The 21,677-nt window shown below is 34.7% G+C and overlaps 1 protein-coding gene across 2 annotated transcripts in view; it reads right to left on the bottom strand.

Moving 5' to 3' along the window:
• Positions 1–1,313: 1,313 nt before the first annotated feature.
• The window catches only part of LOC149064701 (uncharacterized), a 90,737-nt gene continuing 70,373 nt past the window's right edge, over positions 1,314–21,677 (bottom strand). For both annotated transcript variants that reach the window (XM_089254930.1, XM_089254931.1), the window contains exons 3-7: positions 19,520–19,598; positions 19,118–19,287; positions 9,236–9,355; positions 8,863–9,115; positions 1,314–7,211 (exon numbers count right to left, since the gene is read on the bottom strand). In XM_089254930.1, coding sequence (XP_089111056.1) covers positions 4,897–7,211; positions 8,863–9,115; positions 9,236–9,355; positions 19,118–19,279 — 2,850 coding nt within the window. In that variant the 5' untranslated portion in view covers positions 19,280–19,287; positions 19,520–19,598 and the 3' untranslated portion in view covers positions 1,314–4,896. The remainder of the gene's footprint in view (positions 7,212–8,862; positions 9,116–9,235; positions 9,356–19,117; positions 19,288–19,519; positions 19,599–21,677) is intronic.

Genomic DNA, 21,677 nt, shown 5'->3' with positions numbered 1-21,677 from the left:
ATTAAGTGATCTGTACACATGTCGCGGACTGCTTAAGTGCTGTGGAACTGTGTCATGGATCAATTAAGTGATCTGAAAACGTGCCGCGGGCCACTTGAGGAGAATTCGCATTAGCCCTCCCCCCCCCCCCCGAAAGGAATGCGGCAGTAAATTGTCCGTAGACGATTTGCCGGGGCTATTGTCGGCGAATTGAATTGATTGGGCCACTTGAGGGACCTGAAACATGACGGAGATACGGGGGGGGGGGAAATAATGCCTCCCCCCTCCCAGCGTTAATGACTGAGCCGACTGATCTATAATGTGTATGTATATATGAATTGACATAATATCATCATCCTGCCCCTCTCCAAAAATCATCATCGCTCCACCCCCTCCCCCACTTTTGAAGTCAATCTCCGCTTATGGGCCCCCGAAACCGTGCCGCAAATCATTCCAGTGATCTGTTAATGTGACTCGGGCCTCTTGAGCGATCAGGAACAGTTCCGTGGGTCACTTAAGTAATGTGGAACTGCAGCGCGGGGTCACATCAAAGAAATTAAAGAAATATAACAATTATGCCAGGTTTTTTTATATACAGTCAAACCTCGTTAGTATGTCACTCGGTTAACACGTCACTCTGCTTACTGGGTCACTTTTTAGAAGTCCCAATTGTCCTCAGGTACGAATTTGCACAGCTATGGCTTACTCCGTTTAACGCGTCACTCCGCTTACTAAGTCATATTTTTGCTCCCCCAAGAGTGACTCATTAACGAGGTTTGACTGTATTTATAAACGTACGTAAATTAATTTTTTTATAATTTTTTGAAGTCAAATTGCTGTTGGAAACAAATTCATCGATTAATATTATTTTTAAAAAACGACTTATAATTCATTTTTAAATTCATTAAGAATAATGTAAAAAAATTACATTAGTAAAAAAAATTTAAATTTAGTTCTACTGTATCTTGTGTTGTTATTTAATTAATATGATAACATCTCGATCCAAGTTGTAAATAATTCACAAATTAATAAGAAAATTAATGTGCTATGAAATTATGTTTCTATGAAAACTAATCAATATGGATAAATAATTGGAAAATTTATTTATAATAAAAATTGTTCCAGGGGATTATTTATTCAGGTTATAAATGAATTATTTATATAATTAATTAATTTTCAAATAACTTCAATTATCTATAAAGCATATCATACACATATCAACATTAAAAACAATTTTAGCATGAATAAGTAAAACTTAGATAATTTCATGAACTTCATACGGTGAATTATGCAGTTGATTTAATGATGATAATAATCAGAATCGAGACAATCAATTAAAAAGAACATTTGTTCGAACTTTATTGGCTTCCAAGACATAGAAAGAGGAAAAATGATAATCAACTTATCAACATATATTCAATTGAAATTTCTTCATTCAGGATCTAAACCATCCAATATCAACACATTTAACATCTGTACATATAACGAATTTTTCTCATAAAATTCATGCAAATCTTAGATCAGAAATTATTTCTCAATTTGTTGATTTGAAAAAATTCTAATATTCGGATTTTTTTTTTTTTGATTAACTGACTATAAATAAATTAATTTAAAAAAAATTGAAATGATGCGACGTACGTAACACCGATATGTACGTAATTAAATCTATAATGAATGTGATGCATGGGGGGGGGGGGGAAACATGACAAAATTTTCTAATTTTCTTCTTCCATTAGCTTATTAGAATATAAAAAGGCTATTTTTGAAGAAAGGACCATTTACGTATGTGTTTTTGAATTTTTAAAAAGTAATGTTGAACCGAGTTCGGTTATAACGACATTCAAGATTTCATGAAATTTTATTGTTATAACCGAGGTTTTGTTACAAACGGGGTTGACGTTTTTAAGAACTTTTTTGGCAAAAAATACAATCACAGAGGCAATCGAATACTATTTTAATTTCTTTATGATTAGGATGACCATATTTGATCGGGTGAAAAGATGGCCAATTGTATAATTAATATGGGACACTGCCGATTCTTGACAAAAAACTTACTCAATTGTCGGAGAAGTTGCCAAATAATGTTTATAAATTACCCTTGGCGAGTATTATAGTGCTATACAGCAAGTCTGCTAAAAGTATTTCGCGGAAAAAAAGAACCCAGCAAATAAGTGAGATGAATATTTATAGTAATTCATTTATAATACAATTTAGAAATCATGCAAATTACCTTCATTCCTGATTCTAGTAACAATCGGGAAGAATTAAAGCAACGTTTCCTTCTAAAAAAGACGGGACATTTTTATAAAATATAGTCAGGGAGGGGGCAAAACATGGAAATGTTTCGTATAGTGGTCATGTAAATGAGCAAGTCGGAACGTCAGGCATGTAATAAATCTTTTTGTTATAATGTCATGATTGAAACAACAGACCAACCTTCCCTGAATGTAATCAACACTGATATTAAGAATTTTTTGCCAAAACGTCATTGAAACGGGAACAAAAGTGACGGAAAAAAATTTGTCGTTACATTTGAAGTGGTTGCTTTACATCCACGTGTTCTATAAGCAAGCTCAATTGACATTATTCTCTATGAAGATCTGCCCGGAATGTCAATTATTGACGTTATATCAGAGGTATCCTTACAACCGAAGTCGTTATAACCGAGTTTGCCTGTATATGCGCAGTGTCTCCTCGCATTCGTTGCACAAAGACAGATGCCATTTTGAATAACGTCGGTCGTCTCCTGCGAATGAAATGTCTGAGTTCTCTAAGAATAGGGAGCGCTCCGATGCCTATCAAATAAGGTCCGTTATTGGCTTCCTGTCTGTAAGAAATATGATAAGAGGGTGAAAATTCATCTTCAGAACTCATGGTCCGAACGCCAAGCATGATGGTAAGGTTCTTAATTGGCTGGAATAGTTTAAGGATAACCGAGAGGCATATTGACGCTCTTTATATTGATAGAGAGAAAATTTCGCCAAGAAACTCCACCGGAAGTGACGTAATGCTCGTCAGTTATAGTGACCAATCATGGGATGATAAATTTCTCCCCCTACTTGTATCAATGTATAAGAAACTGGGAGAATTTTCGTGATGAATCCCGCTCAGGCCTGCCGTCACGTAATTCATACGAAACACTCCACTGATTTGGCGATGAATCTCTGCTGGTATCACATTTCTTGTCACCAAGAAACCAATAACGAACTGAGCGAACTGTATCTCTCAGTAAGCCAAAAGTACTCAACCTTTAGGAGAGTGCGGGCCACTTTACTGTTTTTAAAAACATGCCACAGGCCACTAAAGTGATCTAGAACGGTGCCACAGATCACTTAAGTCAGTGTATCTCAACCACTGGTCCGTGGTCCGGTACCAGGTCCTGACATTAGTCAAACCAGACCGTGAGTAAACTCACTGTTTCATTTTTCTCATTTGTTTCCTGTTAGTCGTGGGGTTAACCGGCCCTTCCACTTGTTGCAAAAATGAATTAAACCGGGCCGTGGGTTTTTCAAAAGTTGAGAACCTCTGACTTGAATGATCTATAAATGTGCCACGGGTCACTTAAGTAATCTTCAGTTTTTTTCCGATGAGCACTTGAGTGATTTGGAATTATGCCAGGAATCACATAAATGATCAGGAAATGTGTCGCTGGCATCTTGAGTAATCCGGAACTGTCCCGCAGATCACTTAAATTGTCTGTAAATGTGATGCAAGCCACTTGAGTGATCTGGAACGTACCGTGGATCACTTAAACGATCTGTCAATGTGCCGCGGACCGCTAGAATTTTCCGGAACCACCAGGGCCGTCTTGAGAGCATGATGGGCCCCTGGGCCAACGGATTTTTCTGAGGCCCAACTGGCAAATTCTTGAAAATTTCAACTATTTCTCATTATTGAGAGGCCCCCCAGTCACGGGCCGTGCCCGGGTGGGCCCTTACGTTAAGACGGCACTGGAAACCTTGTCGCGGATGCAGTTCCCGCGGGTCCCTTTTGTGATCTTGATACTGCGGGTCGCGCAAGGGATTTATACATGTTCCGCTTAGTTAATTTTTTATAAAATAAATCGAGTTGTCGCGGACGCATAACAAATGACTCCGGAGGCAACATTTGTCCCGCGGGCCATGGGTTGAGCATGTATGCAGTAAAACAGAGCGATTGATCTTTTGAGGAATTTCATTCATCATCCGAAACGGAACGTACTCGCAACCGAAGTGATTCCAAATTGCGTCTGTTTATGTGCGGTGGGAGGGCAGTCATTGCGCATGAGCGGAATTGCAAACACGCTCGTCTCTCTCGGTAATGTATCGCAACCTATAATGGTCCTCGTGTTTAAAATGAAATCCCTCGAAAGGAATTCGGAATCGATTGAAATCAGAATTTTCGAAGTCTTTGACGGTAGATGGCGCGTCTCGCGCACCGCGCCATTTGAAAACGTAGTAGTGGAATGCGTGCAAAATAATAATAATAATAATATATTTATGTACAACATTACAGTGATATGTGCTGCTCATTTGCATATATTATAAATTTTTATACAATTAATAACCGGAGAGAGAGAGAGAGAGAGAAAAAAAAAACATTTCTTTCAGAAATAAATAAATAATTTCTTCCCTCTTTTTGAAATCAGAGAGAAGAAGGAAGGGGAAAAAAGAGAAGAAAAAAATATATATAATATGTAATTTATATTTCAAAACAATAACGAAAAACATTTTATTTTTTGATAAATTTCATAATTTTTTTTTGCATAAATTACGGATTTTCGTGGAAAGTCCTGCTCTCCGTCGTTGATACGACATGGCTCTTTTGTGTTTTTTTATAAGGGGGAAAAGGAGGGTATGGATTGTTCGTTTTTTCGAATAATGGCGGCCGATTTGTGGATGAAGGTTGTATGTGTGTGTGTGTGTGTGTGTGTGATTTTCAATTGGCCATGACGCATTCATTATTCTGGTGCCTCATCGGCCTCATGGTAACGTCCTGGGAGTACTCACTGACCGGTGACCCCGGGCAACTGTCCGGTGGCTCTTCGCAAACTGACGAATCACACGAGGCCGTTGAGTTCAACATCTCCTTGTCCATGTCTTCGCTACCACTGCCGTCCATCATGAGCCCATACTCGAGGGCGTAGTCGTAGTTCTTGTCGAGGTCCATGCCTTCCGGTGGCACGGCGTTCGGCCGGCACGAGGTCGTCTTCCAGTGCGTGCGCAGCCCAGACGCGCTGATGTACTTCTTGTGGCACGTCTGGCAGGTGTAAGGGCGCTCGTTCGTGTGTAGCCTCTTGTGGAGTTTCAGGTGGACGAACTGGGTGAATTTAGCCGGGCACAGGTCGCAAGCGTAAGGCTTCTGGCCGCTGTGTAGTCTAAGGTGGGTCTTTAGGTTGCTGGTGCTGCTGAACCTCTTCTTGCAGACTTCGCACTCGTGAGGTTTCTCACCAGTGTGCACTAGGTGGTGTTTCTGCAGGTGAGCGAGCTGCGTGAAGCTCTTGGTGCAGACGTTGCACTTGAAGGGCCTCTCGCCGGAATGAGTGCGTAGGTGAACCTTGAGATTAGACAGCTGACCGAAAGTCTTCAAGCATATGTTGCACTCGTAGTGCATCTTGCCGTCTTTCTTCTTGAGCGGGTACGGTAGGGACCGGTAACCTCGCGCGTTCTGTCCACCAGCTACCGTGTTCGGGCTGGTGCTGGTCAGGTGGTCGTCTTGCTGGTGGTGGGGATGATACCCGTTACTGGTGATAATAGAGAGGCCGCTGTGTGGCGGCGACAGGCTCTGTCCGGGTGGTGATCCGACGCTGTTACTGTATGGTGATTTCGGTTTGAGCGGGACGCGTGACAGCAGGGAAGGAGGCATGGTTGATGAATGATGATTGTTCGGTGGAGTTGTGTGCGGATTTTGAGCGTAGTCTTGTTTAGCGTACGCGTTACTCTGTGACACGCCGTCCGAATTCAAGGAATATGCGTACATGTTGAAGTGGGCGGGCGAGAACATGGGTGGCATGCTGTAGACGTAACTAGCCGGCGGTGCAGCTAAAGGATACGGTGGGCTGTGTCTGTTTCGAGCAGCGGTAGTCTTGTCTGTCGAATCAGGGCTTCTTATCTCAGGACTGCTCTTGCCACCGTTGGCGTATTGCAGGCCGCCCCGCTTCATTTGCTGAGTCGTCAGTTGTGTCGACGGATCTTGTCTCGGTGGTGACTGGTTGGTGCTGCTGATCTGTTCAGGTTTGCCGCCACTGCTAACAATCTCGTTGTTTGAAACAATGACTCTTACAGGTTCAGTATGGGGATAAACAACCTGCCGATCGTGGTTAAGTGGTTGTTGTTGTTGTTGTTGCTGTTGCTGTTGATGGTGATGATGGTGGTGGTGAGATCGTTGTATTTCTCCGACCTGCCTCTGGAGCAGTAAATTCTCCAAGATCCCCGAATGTGGCAAACCTTCTTGAGGTGGCGGCAGAGACGGCGGAGCTACTTGCGGCAGCAGAGGCAAACTTTTCGGTATCATCGAACGCAAGGTTTTTGCAGCGCTACTCTCGTACGCTGTGAATGCTGATGTCCCTCTTTTGTGCAGCCCTTCATAGAGACGGGGATTGACGGCTATCTCGGCACATTTGGGTGCCGTTGGATAACCCTCAACCCCCGACGATTGTTGCCTGCATGGTTCCATGGGCACTTCCGAAGATACTGTCGAGCAGGGCTCTTCTTCGTCGTTTTGGGGCGACTCCTTTTCCGGTTCTATCACAGCAGTTTCCTTCGAGGACAAGTCTCTCTCGCAGAATTCCGACTGAGTCTGATTCATTGCACTTTCTTGACCGGAGCTACAAACGTCACCATGTTGTTGATGTTGTTTCTTGTCTTCCTCTGACTTGTTCCTGTAAAGATATGCTTTCGAAATCTTGAATTTGACGTTACGGAACTCTTTGCATTCGTCTTCGTTGTCGTCTCGATGAAGCTGTTGAGGATCACGGATCTCAGTCTTCTGTTGTTTCTGCTGCGCATCGTCACGAGGTTTCTCAGCGGCGGCGGCGACGGCGGCTTCAGCATCGGGATTCGCCGAGGCGATAGCGTCTTTCTTACGACTGAAGTCGAGGGCGTAGTTGCGTTCTTCTTCGTCAGAGCTGTCACCGGGAGGGTGTTCTGGAGGAGACTCGTTGCTGTGGTAGCCCTCGTCGCTTCGTGCGTCCTGGTGGTGCTGCCCATCGGCGGCACTGCCGTTGTCGGTATTTTCCGCTGTCAGTTGCTTCCCTGGAAGAATAAGATCGAACTTCAAGTTTCATGCAGATACATATAAAATGATGGTAACCACTGAGAGTGATCTAAGGCCAGAATTACACTATAAAAGTTTGATAAAAATCCTTTTATAAAAATTTGAAAAATGCAACTAATAAGCGTATCGGTTACATTCTAGGCTTATTGGTTGTTTTTTAAGAGATCTCTTATCACACTTTCATAATGTAATCCTGGCCTAAGACAGTGTTCTTCAATTGCTGGTCCTCAAAACATTTCTCCCGATCTACCTTTCAATACGCTGCCGCTACATAATTATATAGATTCCCTTCCCCCTATCTATTTATGTTTTACCAAACGCAAATTACTTTTCCTATCAATTTATTTCTTTGCCCCGGTCAGCAAATTATTTTCCATATTTATTTTCTTATTATATGCAAATTATTCCTCTTTTTGTATTTATCTTTTTTCTGTCTGCAAATAATTCCACTGATATATTTATCTTTTGAAGAGGACTGAAAATTATTCTCCGCTATTTACTTATTTTCACAGTCGGTCCTATTAATTATTTTCTCTATTTAATTATTTTATGCGGTCAGAAGATTTTTTCCCAAATTTATTTATTCATTGTTGATCTTCAAACCATTTCTCTCATTTATTTATATTTTTCCGGTCCGCAAATCATTTCTCTTATTTATTAATTTTTGCAGATCTGTGCAAATTAATTCTCTCATTTAGTTATTTTTTTCCGGGGTCCGCAAGTTTTTTTCTCCTATTTATTTATTTTTTTACCGGTCCACAAATGATTTCTTCCATTTATTTATTATTTTTCCAGTCCTGAAAATATTTTGCTCTCATTTATTAATTTTTGTCGATACGCGCATTATTTCACTCATTTATTTACTTTTTGCCAGCCTGCAAACTATTGAAAATTTTTATTTATTTATAGCTGGTCCCCTCAAATTAGTAAACATATTTATTTATTGCCAGTCTGCAAATTCTTAATCATATTTATTTTTACCGAGACGCAAATCATTTCACTCATTACTATCTTTTTATAGCTGGACTATCTTTTTTTACTATCTTTATTTATAGTTGGTCCCCTCAAATTATTGAACATATTTATTTATTGCCAGTCTGCAAATTCTTAAATTTATTTATTTTTTGCCAGTCTGCAAATTCTTAAATTTATTTATTTTTTTGCCAGTCTGCAAATTCTAAAACGTATTTATTTTTTGCTTGTCTGAAAATTCTTAAAAATTATTTTTTAACCGATAAAATTATTTTATTTATTTATTGCGAGTCTGCAAATTCTTAAATTTATTTTTTTTTTCCAGTCTGCAAATTCTTAATCACATTTATTTTTACCGACCCGCAAATCATTTCGCTCATTTACTATCTTTTTCGTTGGTCCACAAATTATTGAAAATAATTTAATTCCCTCAAATTATTAAACATATTTATTTTTCCCCCGTCTGTGTAAATTCTTAAACGTACTTATTTTTTGCTTGTCTGCAAATTCTTAAACATTATTTTTTAACCGATCCGCAAATTAATTCTCTCATTTCGGCCTGACTGCGAAATTGTTTAACTACTTTCTCCGGTCAGCAATTGTAAAAAAGTTTGAAGACCACTGATGTAAGATATTCATCGTATTAATTATCCTTACGTATTCTCTCGAGCATCAATTCTCCGGTGAGCGGATATCCGAGCCTAGTAGCGAATTCCTTGCAGTACCAGACGAGCAGCTCCTGCTGTGGCAGCACGGGTTTGCATGTGTAGAAATATAATTTCTGGTTCACCTGACAGGCAACGAGGTTTTGGCCCTCGGTGGAGTAGGCTGGATTTACATACCTCATCCAGTTAGATTTGGTAATGTCTAGGCCATCGACGTAGTAATAATCGTCGGACCCACTGTATACCTGGATAACAAAGAATTCGGGCGTTAATTACAACAAAACGATGGTTGCTCATACATAGTACAACGTGGGGGGGGGTAAGTCAACAGTAGTACCACATAAAGAAGCTCGTCTTAGGCTTACCCTCCAGAAAAATTTCCTATTTGCTTGTTCTGGAACCTCATCCTTTTTGTAGACTTCACCCACGAGTGGACCGAATCTGGTTCCTCGGGGAATATAGTCTGTGCTCCAAACACCGAGCACCTGAACCAAAACAAGACATTAGTAATTGATATTGAGCAAATTTCCTGTAAAAAGCGTTAATTTTCATACCTCTGTAGAAATAATTTTGAATTTTTCAGTACTCTTCCATTATAATTATTCGTTTGATAAATTACATGATATTGAATTTTAATGAAACGTAAATATTTGATGAAAGTCCATGAATATTATTTTTCCCAACATCCGAATATGATAAACACTGGTAAAAATTTTTTTCACATTTTTTCGGAATTTCAGAAAATTTTCAACCAAAGTTATATGATTTTTGTAATCGATAGAAATTTACTTAAGCTGTCATTTTTGTTTGGAAATTAATAAATTGTATTATCATCAATTAATACTCACTAAAGTTATCCATAAGTTTATTGAAAAGTACTTTAATTAGTAAACAATGTTATGAAAAATTATTGACGAAATTCGTTGGATATAAACAGTTGGAGATAATCAATTTGAAAAAAAAAGAGTATATATATATATATATATATATATATATATATATATATATATATATATATTATCTTTTATATATATATATAATTTCTTTCAAAGTGATTTTCAAAGTTTTCCCTCATTTCTGTCCAAGATAAATTATCCAATTTCTACCGAAAATACTTTTCAAAGTTATTCAATTTTTAATAACTGACTTTTTCATTTCTTAGCTTTTAAAATTATGTAAAATTTTATTGTTTCACATTTTTTACAAAGTTATTGCAAAAAAGCTATAAAACCCGAATTGTACTATTCAAAACTAATTTGTAAAATTGTTCAATACTGATTTTCAGACTTACTCTGAAAAAGTTTGCAAATGTAACTTTCAAAGTTCGTTCTAAATTTTATTCGAAAATTGCTCGAAATTGTCTTGAAAATTATTCAAAAATTGTTTGAAATTATCTCCAAAAATATTCAAAAAGGAAGTCCCACACTAATTTAGAAACCAATAAAAAACGATCAAAAAACAAATTGCGTGAATTATTAAAAAATATTAACGAAAGCTATAAATTCATCATTATCGCACACAATTATTTCATTGAGAAATATTTAGGAATGAAAGGGATTTTTGGTAAGGCTTTTTGCAGGAAAAATTTCATATCTTTTATCGCTATTATACGCCATCTATAAATCTTATAAAATTAAAAAAAATACTTTTTAAAACTTAATTTTGAAAATATCCGTTTATATTACACTTTTTCGCAGAAAACAAAACTGCAGATAGTACGCAGAAGAAAATTATTCACACATATATTTCTTTTAACGTATAGTTCACGGATTTTATTCATTTAATCACAGTATTTCAAATTATATCTAAAAAATTCCTAACCTTGGTTATAACGCCTCAACTTTTTTTATTCCGTACAATGTCGATATTGCCGAGTTTCAAGAAAATTAAAAGTCATTTATATGAAAGTGATTAATTTCCGGAAAGAACCAGATAATTAATATTGACACTCTATTTTCTATAATCTCAGAGTTATCTTCATTAATCTTTAAAAATTCAATCAATCACTAATTAATAATACAGATAGATAAAAGAGAAACTTGATATGATATTGATAAATAATATTAAAAAACCTTGAATATAGATCTCACTTGCTTAAAACAAAATGATTTCAAAGCAATGCGTTATAAATTAAGATTAAAAGTGTATTATTGGTAATCATATTTTAAGAATCAGATTTGAAGGTAATTGAGGATAGATTCTTAAATCGCGTTCGGTTTTTCATTGAGACGGAAATAAATAGTTTTTGCAAAATAAGTATGTACATATTTGAATAAATAGTTTTGTGAAGCCTAATTTTAGAGTTGTTCTAAAAAGTTTTCAAATGTAATTTTCAAAATTTCAAAATTTTTTAAAAACTCTTCGAAATTACAGTAAATCGAAAAATATCAAAAAATGTTCCAAACTTATTTAAAAACAAGTAAAAAATGCTGAGAAACGAAATAATTATGTGAATTATCCAAAAATTTAAACCCGAAAGCTATCGTTTGTGTTTTATATTCATTCTACAATGTAAAGCACAAACCGATTCGGAAATATTCAAGAAATAGCAAATGGTTGTGTGTTGTTGGGCTTTTTTAGGAAAAATGCCGATTTTTTTTACTCGTATCTATATGCCATCAATAAATCTTGAAAAAAAACCCCATTTTCTTAATCAATTTTTAAAATAATTATTTCTACTCCACCCTCTCAGAAAACAAAGCCGCAGATAGTACGCAGCAGAAGATAATATGTGGGTTTTTATGAACGTATTATTAGGACATTATGCATATTAAATCACAGATTTTCCAACAAAAATCTAAAAAATCCTAACCTCGGTTATAAAGGTCAAATTTCTTTTTATCCCTACAATATCGTTACAACCAAGTTTTATTGGAATTAAAACTCATTTTCATCAAAGTAATTAATTTCCGAAAAGAACCGGAAAATAAAATAATATTAACGCTCTTTTTTTTCTAACAACCAGAGTTACCTTCATTTGATCTTCAAATACAAATACAACGCCACAACAGGCAAAATGCCCAACGAGGTGATAGAAAAGATGCCCATAACAAATATGGATTTCCTATGTTTTAAAAATACAGCAACCCAATTAAAAATGCAATTACAAACATATATATACATGATAAAATATTATACAATGCCCATAAAGATTAACTTATGGTTGTCTAATTCTAAGTATAGATAGCTTCTCGATTTACCCCAGCATGTTTATCGTACGAAAACAATAAATCGTTAATTAATAATAGAGATAAAAAATTAAATTGATATACGATATTGATAATAATAACACTGGATTAATCTCACTTACTTCCGTCGAGATGAGTCCAAAACAATGCGTTATAAATGCGACGCAAATGGATTATGGGTGATTAAAAATCAGATTTCAAAGATTATTGAGGATCAATTCAAAAATAGCGTTCGGTTTCTCGTTGAGACAAAAAATAAATAAAAATAGTTTTGGAACCTAATTTTCAAAGTTATGCTAAAAAGTTTTCAAATATAATTTTCTAAGTTTGTTCAAAAATTTTTTTAAATCATTCGAAATTAACTCGAAAAATATTCGAAAATCATTCGAAATTACGTCCTCCTCCTAACCCGATCACGGCTCGCCGCTCTGTCTCAATGAAGAGATAGATAAAAGCAGGTGGTCGAAGAACTGGCCACGCTGGAAGCTGCGCGTGTATGTGTTTGAACCTAACATGAAATTTTGTTTCCGTGTAATGCTTATTATAGAGCTGCCAACTATATTTCGAACTACGGGTGAAGTGTAATGACTGAATATATGCACCGTTGTACGTCTATCACTCAATGTGGCGAGACTTACTGAAAATTACTTCGAAAAATATTCAAAATTATATTACATCGAAAAGTATTGAAAAATTGTTCCAAACTTATTTAGAAAAAGATAAAAAATTTCGGAAAATAATTTATACGAATTATCCAAAAATTTCTTTCCGGAAGCAGCTCTTGTTTAAAGCATTTTATTCACTATACAATATTGATTACACAAATTGATATAAAAATGTTAGGAAATGAAAAATGGTTATTTGATGGTTAAGTTTTTTACAGAAAAAAATTCTAATTATATATATATATATATATATATATATATATATATATATATATATACGTATATAACACTAATATTTAAAATATTCATTTCTATTTCTCTCTCTCAGAAAACAAAGCTGCAGATAATCACCCATAAGATAATCCATATATTAAAAATATTCATACATTTTTTTTCAAAGTATAATTCACTGACTATACGCAGGAAATCACACAAATACTAATATCTAAAAAGTCTTAACCTCGATTATAACGCGACTCGTTGTTTTTATCCCTACAACATCGTTATAGTCGAGTTTCAGTGAAATTAAAATTCACTGACATGAAAGTCATTTATTTCCGAAAAGAACAGGATCGATAATGCTGACGCTTTCTTTTTTTCAACCATAGTTTTTGTTTTCATTCATCTTCAAAAAAATCATCAATCAATCACTAATTATAATCGAGATAAAAAAGGAAACTTGATATGATATTCATAATGAAATAATAGTGATAATCTTAGATGGATCTCACTTACTTCAATCGAAATCACTTCAAAAGAATGCGTTATAATTTAAGTGAATTATGAGTAATTAAAAATAAGATTTAAAGGGGATTAAAGATAAATTCTTAAATCATATTCGGCTTATCGTTGGGACAGAAAAATAAATAGTTTTAAATCGTATTTTGAAAGTTAGTCTAAAAAGTTCTGAAATGTAATTTTCGAAGTTTTGAAGTTTTTCAAAATTTGTTCAGTATTGTCTCGAAGAATATACGAAAAATTTTCGATTACTGTGTATCGAAAAATATTCAAAAATTGTTCCCAACTAATTTAGAAACCGATAAAAAACGTCGAGAAACTATTTACGTGAATTATCCAAAATTTTCTTCCTGGAAGCTATTATTGTATTTTTATATGTATCAATTCTACAATATAAAGTACAAATTGATTCAGAAATATTAAGGGAATGCATTTTCAGAAATGGAAACGGGTTGTTGGTTACGATTTTTGCAGAGAAAATGTTGATATTTTGACTCATATCTATCGATATATACTATATTTTATGCAAATTAGTTTTTAAAACATTCATTTCCATTCCCTCTTAGAAAACGAAATAGGTAATAAATACACAGCAGAAAATAATTCAGTTTTATTTTCTTGAAAGTATAATCCACGGATTACCCTCAAGAAATCACAGTGTTAACTCTAATATCTAAAAAACGTCCTCGGATATAACAACTGCACGGAAGTCAAAGCAAAGAGCCGCAAAAAAAAAAACTAAAACACAACATTGATGCTTCTTTTTCGCGAACAAATTCATCTTCATTTATCATTAAAAAAAATCATTAATCAATCATCAATTAATAATAGAGATAGATAAAAGAGGAGAACTTGATACGATATTAATAATAATATAACAACCGTGGATTAATCTTACTTACTTCAATCGAAATGATTCTAAAACAATGCGTTATAAATTAACACTCAAGTGGATTACGGGTAATTAAAAATCAGATTTAAAGGTAATTGACGATCGATTCCCGAATCGTGTTCAGTTTCTCGTTGAGACAAAAAACAAAAATAAAGCAAAGCCTTTCGCTTTCGTGTCTCGGCTTTAAAAACGGGCCTTATCTAATAATGATATTCGAAAGCTGATTTCAGCGATGTTTCGAATCAAGGTCGCACGTGGTATTACACCGAAAAAAAAAACAAAAAAAAAACACACGTAATGTATAAATGAAATGCTTTTTTTCCCCTTCTCTCTCCATATCACTTATTTATTTACACACTTTTACTATCATCAGCGAAAATGATATCGTAGAAATTTTTTTTCTGTACAAACAGCATTTTTTATTCTTAGTTGACAGAAATGGATTTCAATAGAGCGCCTGGGACCGTTCTCACACTAAATAAATTGTCACCGGTGAAAAAATTTTATACACTAATAATTTTTTTTAATGAATCTAATTATAGTAATTTATAAATTGCGATATGAATCCTATTCTGATCCTTCTGGAGTGGGTAGAGTTGGCGAAACCGCATTGAAAGTTGTGTGAAGTATGGGAAAGAGGTTTACGCCACAGAAAAGAATATACCGTAATTAACATACTTCGAGAAAGAAAAAAAAATAACAGTAATAAATGTAATTACTAAAAAAAATAATATAATATATTCCGCATAAGCAAATTTCATCGAATAGTAATGAAATATTAAAGAATGGAAGGAGTTGTTGTTGGTAAAGTCTTTGTAGAAGATTTCGATCTGTGTGTTGTTTTGTCTGTGTAGAAGCATATATGCATATATGCCATACGTTATCGTACGATACCCTAAAAAACTACATTTTGTTTTCAAAAATTCATTTTCTCGGGCTTTTCTCAATTTCACTTCAAAATGTGAAATCCATATGGCAGTATCACTTGTACCACTACTACTACTGTGCTGCTACTTTACCGTACATGCACCATAACGAATAGGTACATGCCGAAATGTGTTCTCTGAATGTATGTGTGGCCCCTAACGTATTTGTGTTGTCAAAATTATTCATGTCTTCGTGTTGAGCGGTGGTACCATCTATCATACTGTTAAGTAAAGAAGATGGCATATCACCAGTGTAACAAGAAACCAATATTACTCCAACAACATAAATACGTTAGAGCCACGCATGTGTTACACACACACATAAATTACTACATGTTCCAATTAATTAGAAATTGTGTATATGGTTTCGTTTGGGTCTCTCTGTGGTATAATGGTCCGTGTGTTCTTGCCCGGTATCAGGGTCGTCTTAACAGTATCACGGGGCCCCCGGGCCAATAGGTTTTTCTGAGGCCCGACCTGGAAAATTCTCGAAAATTTCAATTAGTTCTCATTTTTGTAAGGCCCCTCTTCTCTTGAGGCCTCCGGACCGTGCCCGGGTGGACCCATGCGGTAAGAAGGTACTGCCCAGTATGCCTGAATTCGATTCCCGGTGTCGACATTTTTTTTCTAGAAAGGAAAATGATTTCTAAACTTTGAAAATGAGGACAAAAGCGTATGACAACGCTTAAAATGGCATCAAAAATGAGGACATGTTCTCATATATTAGGATGTCTGGTAACCCTAGTTTAGCAGCAGTAGTAGTAGTTTTTTCTCTCCAATTTTTAGCCCTCCCCCAGATATTTTTAGTACAATGTACAAAGACATAACTTTTCACAATTTTGTTTTTAAACAAAAAGCTGCTTAATATCCACTCACCATATGCCGTTTCAGACATAACCAATAATCAATAAAAATAATAAAATCACAAAAACCAATAAAATCCCAAGATTCTAAAATTTTCCAGAATTTAATGTTCGAAATCTCAAAATTGTAAATTTTCTAGACTCTTATATAGCAATAGAAAAACTAACAGACGATATTTAAATTCCTTTTAATCAGAAATCAATTCAATTTTAAATTAAATTAATTTAGAACTATTCCCAAATTAATTTTTTAATTCCTTATAAACTAATCAAATCTTATATTACATAAATTTTTTAATAAAATAGAGAAAAACCCAAATACATGCAAAATAAATTTTTAATTTTAAGCTGGTTTATTAAAATATCGAATCCTCATAAACAACTGACATTGATTCCAATATGGCGTCTGTCTTTTCCAAAAAAAAAAAAAAAAACCCATGAAAAGAAATCGAAATTTTTTTCTGTTTAAAAATTTGTAATTTCCAATTACACGCTTAAAATGCATTGAAAACGAAAATCCTCACGAATTCTCTTTAAAAAAAAAAATTCCGCAAGTTCTCTCTTTGAAGAATTCCTCTTAAAAATTAAGAAAAGCAAAAAAAAAATTCAATAAATTCCAACGTATGCAAATTGATAGAAAATAGGGGAGAAAAAAAATTTTTCCTCCCTTAAAAATTTGAATTTGAATAGTCTGTAGGGATAAAAGCGAAAAGAATCGGATTAATCCCTGTCGAAGAATTCCTTCTCAATCCCATTTAAATTAATATACGAAATTTATGGTAAAAGAGGATTTTTTGGGAAATTTCATGAGAGAGAGAGAGAGGGAAAAAAAAGAAGAAATTTTTATTTAAGGGATTAAACTATATCTAAAGAAAATTTTGCTTACGATTTCTATCTTAGTTGGTTCATTGTATTATTCGCGAGGGATAATTTTAGGGACAAAAAAAAATTTTCAGAGTGTTTTAATTAAATGGGAGGTTAATCCTCAGTGTGTGTGAGGTTGAAAGGCCTAAAAATTTCTGTAAAAGAGGGGATTTTTATTATATTTTAGACAATGGAGTGAGAGGAAAGCTATATACATCTCTATTATATCCTCTAGTGAGTTTTAATTAATTAAGTTTGAATTAATTTTTTTCCCCTTCTTGTGTGTGTTGAAGTATTGTTGTAGGAGCTTCTTATTGTTCGGGTGGGAAATTAATAGTGTTAAGTGAGATTAGAAAATTTTCTTGACGTAATGGAGTCGGTTTTGTACTGGAGAATTTTTAAAAGAATTTGTTGGTTTTTTTTTCTTGTGGAGAAAGAAGTTTTTGTGTAGGAAGTGAGATATATTGTTTGTTCTTTAAGACTGTTCTAAAACATTCTTGAATGAATGTTAAGTCCGCAAAAAAATTGTAAAATTGCTAAGGAATTTGATCCTACTCAAAAAAGACAAATCCTACGCACATGGAATTTGCTATGTGTATAAGAGGTGCAAGTATGAATAGGAAAGAAATCTATTTTCAACCGATCAGTTGCTGTATTTGAGTTTTAAAAATGGTGGAAATTGTAATTTCTCGTAATAAAGTTTCTGGTTTTAAATTTAAGTTTTAGCTTTTGCGGGTAATTCAGAGTCGTGGTCTGTCCAATGAATTTTTTTTCCCGGCATTGCAGCTTAAGAAATGAATTTTCATGAAAATTTTTTATTCCAGAATATTTATTGTTTGATCAATCAATAATAATATAACATTTTGAAAGAAAACTTAATAAAAGGTCTCATACCTTTTGACAGGCCTGAAAATGCTTGTGAACAATAACGTGATTTAGCTGAAGATGTAACCATATTTAATATGTATCTACATATTTTAAATTTATCATATACATAATTCAGTGTTATCTACATTTTCCTTTACAATGATGGATTTTTTTAGCTAAACTTTTTTTGTTTTAATCAATTTTAGTGCATAATTTCATAGTTGTTTATAGTGCGTGCAGGATAACTAAAAAAGCTATTTCCCAGACTTACATGAAATTTAGCATAATGGTGTAAATAAGTGTGAAAAATCAAAACGAGGAAAAATTCTTCTGATATGTTTTCATCAATTTTTCTACGTGCAAAATTTAATTTTTTTTTTAGTTTTTGGAAAATTGAATTTCAAATTAAATTTTGAACACGTGCCCAAAATTATAACCTTTTCAGCAATTTTAATTGCATGACTTACTAGTACCAGATACGTGTTGTTCGTGCTGTTCTGTATATTTGGAGCTTTTGTGCGCACGCAGTGATAACAAGTGAATGAATGAACGCCAGAACTTTGCCACTGGACTTATCCCGTTGCCGAATTCTCTTCCAGCCCAGCTTCGTGGCAGAGTCCGGAACAAATGATAATAACTGTGAAATTATGCACATAATTTCGAATAGTAGAAAAATTGAAATAATCACAAAAAATTGCTAAAAAATTAATTATTATAAGTGAAAACTGTAAATCTAATGTAAAAAATTCAATTATATTAAAATTTTTAGGTTTTTGGGTGAAAATTACCCTCGGCTTATACGAAGAGTTCACGTGTAAAAAGCCGTGATGTTTCTACGATTTTTTTTTATTTAGCCATTTTTCTGACTTAGGCCTATGTATCAAAACTAGGCAATTTCGAAAGCTTGCGGGGTTAAGACTGGCTGATTGACAAAAATATTAACGCTGAAAAGACTATAACATTCAAAACCTAATTAATTTTTTTCAACTATTTAGAATTCATTCAGATCATTTAGCAAATTTTTGTTTGTAGAATGCGAATATATAGCTTTTTTTTTAAATGTGAATTAAGTTTTGGTAAGCATTTTTATGTTATGCATTCATGTCAAACTTATAAATTCATTTTGATGTGTTTTGCTCACCGCGACGCTTGTTTTGAGAAAAATACAGTATTTTTATTAACGGTAATTTCGAAAGAATGATCCAGCTAAAATCCAAAACTACAGATGAGGTTTTCAAACTCACATTATTAAGTGATTGGGAGGGCCTTAGGACGAGGTTCCTGGGTAGGCTTGCTTCGGCCTTGTTTTCGGCTTCATCACATGGTTGGTCGGGCACCAAGTAAACGGCCAACTGGTCGAATTCCTCTTCGCGAATAGCGCTCAAGTCCCATCGTCCATCATCCATATCTCGAACTTCGCGCACCAAACGGCCAACATGCAAAGACAAAACATTTTTTTGGGGGAAAAATGACCTTTAAAGGACACATGTTAACACCAGTAATAATTTTCGCCTGGGTAAATCATCATCACGTTAATTCACATTATACTCATGAAAACAAACTAAAATTAGCAAAATGTATCGAAATAATTATTCTTTTCGTAATTGAAATATGGTATAATATATCCGTTATCTGAACTCTCTCACCTTTCTAATGCATTTTCCAGATATCGGGGGGCGGTGGCCGAACCATATTTGCAAATTTCAATGGTGAAACAGCAATTTCCTATGTGAAAAGATAAATACATAGAATGTTTAAAAACAAACACTTAAACATACTATTATTATTTCTTTGGTAATATTCAATTATGCATACAGGGTGTTCTGTAAGTCCTGATTTAGCTTTTATATCATCAACCGCTCGTCGGAGAGGTATGGTTTCAATTTAAAAATGCTCAAAATGTGTTCGAAAATCGCCCTGTACCAGTTTTGAGAGTAAAAATACGATGTATAACAAAATTTTTTAAAAAAACTAAATTTTCATACGTTACCCTACTTTTCTAACTTCTAATTATAAAGTTGTTGTCCTGTCTCTTCTGAGCCCAATAAACAAAATCCATGTTTCCAACTACAATATTCGTTGAGATATTTGAATTCAAAAATCGGATAAAGGGAGAAAGAATGGCATAAACCAATGGTGCGCGAACTTTTCGATGCGTGACCCCCCTTTTTACCCATTGAAATTTATCAGCGATCCCTACATAGGCTGACCATATGTTCCGGTTTTCCTGAATATACCAATTTTTTTTTGCCAGTAAACGTCCTGTCCCGAAAGCCCTTTCCGGAACCTTTGTTCCGATTTTAATTAGGTGATATTTACTTCCAAAGATATTCAGTTGTTTTAAAATAATATCATATAAATATTTACTTGGTTTTTTGATGTACTAAGTATCCCTTATGCGAGATGGAAGTGTTGATTTTGACCTTGATTTTCGTATACAGGGTGATTAAGAAAGAATCATCCGATTACGAAATGATTCTGCAGTTGAAATATAAGTAGACCATTAAGTAGCCACATTTTCCTCCGGATAATCAAATATCATTTATCATTCTATTCTGTGTTTTTGATTTTTAAGAAACATACAATTTTGATATCGGGCAATTCTCCCACGTTCTTTGTTTTCTGTCGCACATTCATGATTCTGTCATGAGAGAGCCTATATATTGATTATTGTACAAGTAGAATTTGATAAAATCACATTGCATGATGCATGGTAATTAGCTCAGCTGAATAAAGGCATTATTGAGTTCTGACGCATTTTTAAATGAAAATGAATTTCTTATTTAGAAGTTTTTATTTTGGAGAATATCTCGCGACCCCCCCCCCCCAGTTCATTGATGTGACCCCCGGTGGGGATCACGACTCACGGTTTGCGCACTACTTTCGTAAAGTAACGGAAAAGCTCGTTACGCTGTTCTTTCCAACCTTTCTATGATTTTTCACCTTTTACCTAATTTTGAATTCGAATATCTCTGCGAACATTTCACTTAAATACGTGGTTTTGTGTGCTTAGAAGAGAAGGGCAATAACTTTCTAATTGGAAGTTAGAGGACGGGGGGAGGGATCATTTAAAAATTCAAATTTTTTATCTTGTGACACGCTGTTGATGATTTGTGATTTCACTGTCTTGTGATTTCACTGTTGAAGCTAGAATTGGGTGATTTCTGAAAACAATTTTGAGCATTTTCTAAAACGGAACTATACTTCTACGCAGGGCCGCTACTAGATATTTGGTCACCCGGGCCAAGTTCGCATTTTGGCGCCCCCTTGTAATGCTGAAGGAGATGTTTGAGAATAAAATTTGTGCCCACTCTGGTCCAGCGTCCGGGACACGAGACCCACCTGCTCCCCCCCCCCCTCCCCAGAGGCGGCCCTGCCTCTACGATGAACGGTTGATGAGATAAAGGCCGTACTAGCACTTACAGTAAACTTTTCATAGGGCGTTAATATTTTAGAAAATGTATGTAAAAATATTATTACGGTAGTTTAGACTTTAGCGGTATTGTGATTTCTTATATAACTAGATTATAACATAATACAGAATTCATATTTATCCATTAAGATTCGAACGCCATTGACAGCTCAAAATATCGTATTTTGAAATATACTACTAAATAAAAGCTACTATTTTACAAAATAGTGCTAGTTATTTTGTGCTATTAATTTTGCTGTTATTTTGATTGAATAAGGCTATTATTTTGACGAAACGTACATGGCAAGCTTGCCAATTATTTTGGGCTAAATACGGCTATTATTTTGGCTTCCTTTATATATATATAAATTCTGCATATAAATATATTTTAT

This window comes from Pholcus phalangioides, unplaced genomic scaffold, assembly GCF_987345545.1.
Source record: "Pholcus phalangioides strain wild (caught in Gottingen) unplaced genomic scaffold, Ppha-v1.0 ptg000042l_1, whole genome shotgun sequence".
In the NCBI taxonomy this organism is placed as follows: domain Eukaryota; kingdom Metazoa; phylum Arthropoda; class Arachnida; order Araneae; family Pholcidae; genus Pholcus; species Pholcus phalangioides.
Note: the sequence above shows the minus strand (reverse complement) of the source record. Positions and strands in the feature narration are given on the sequence as shown.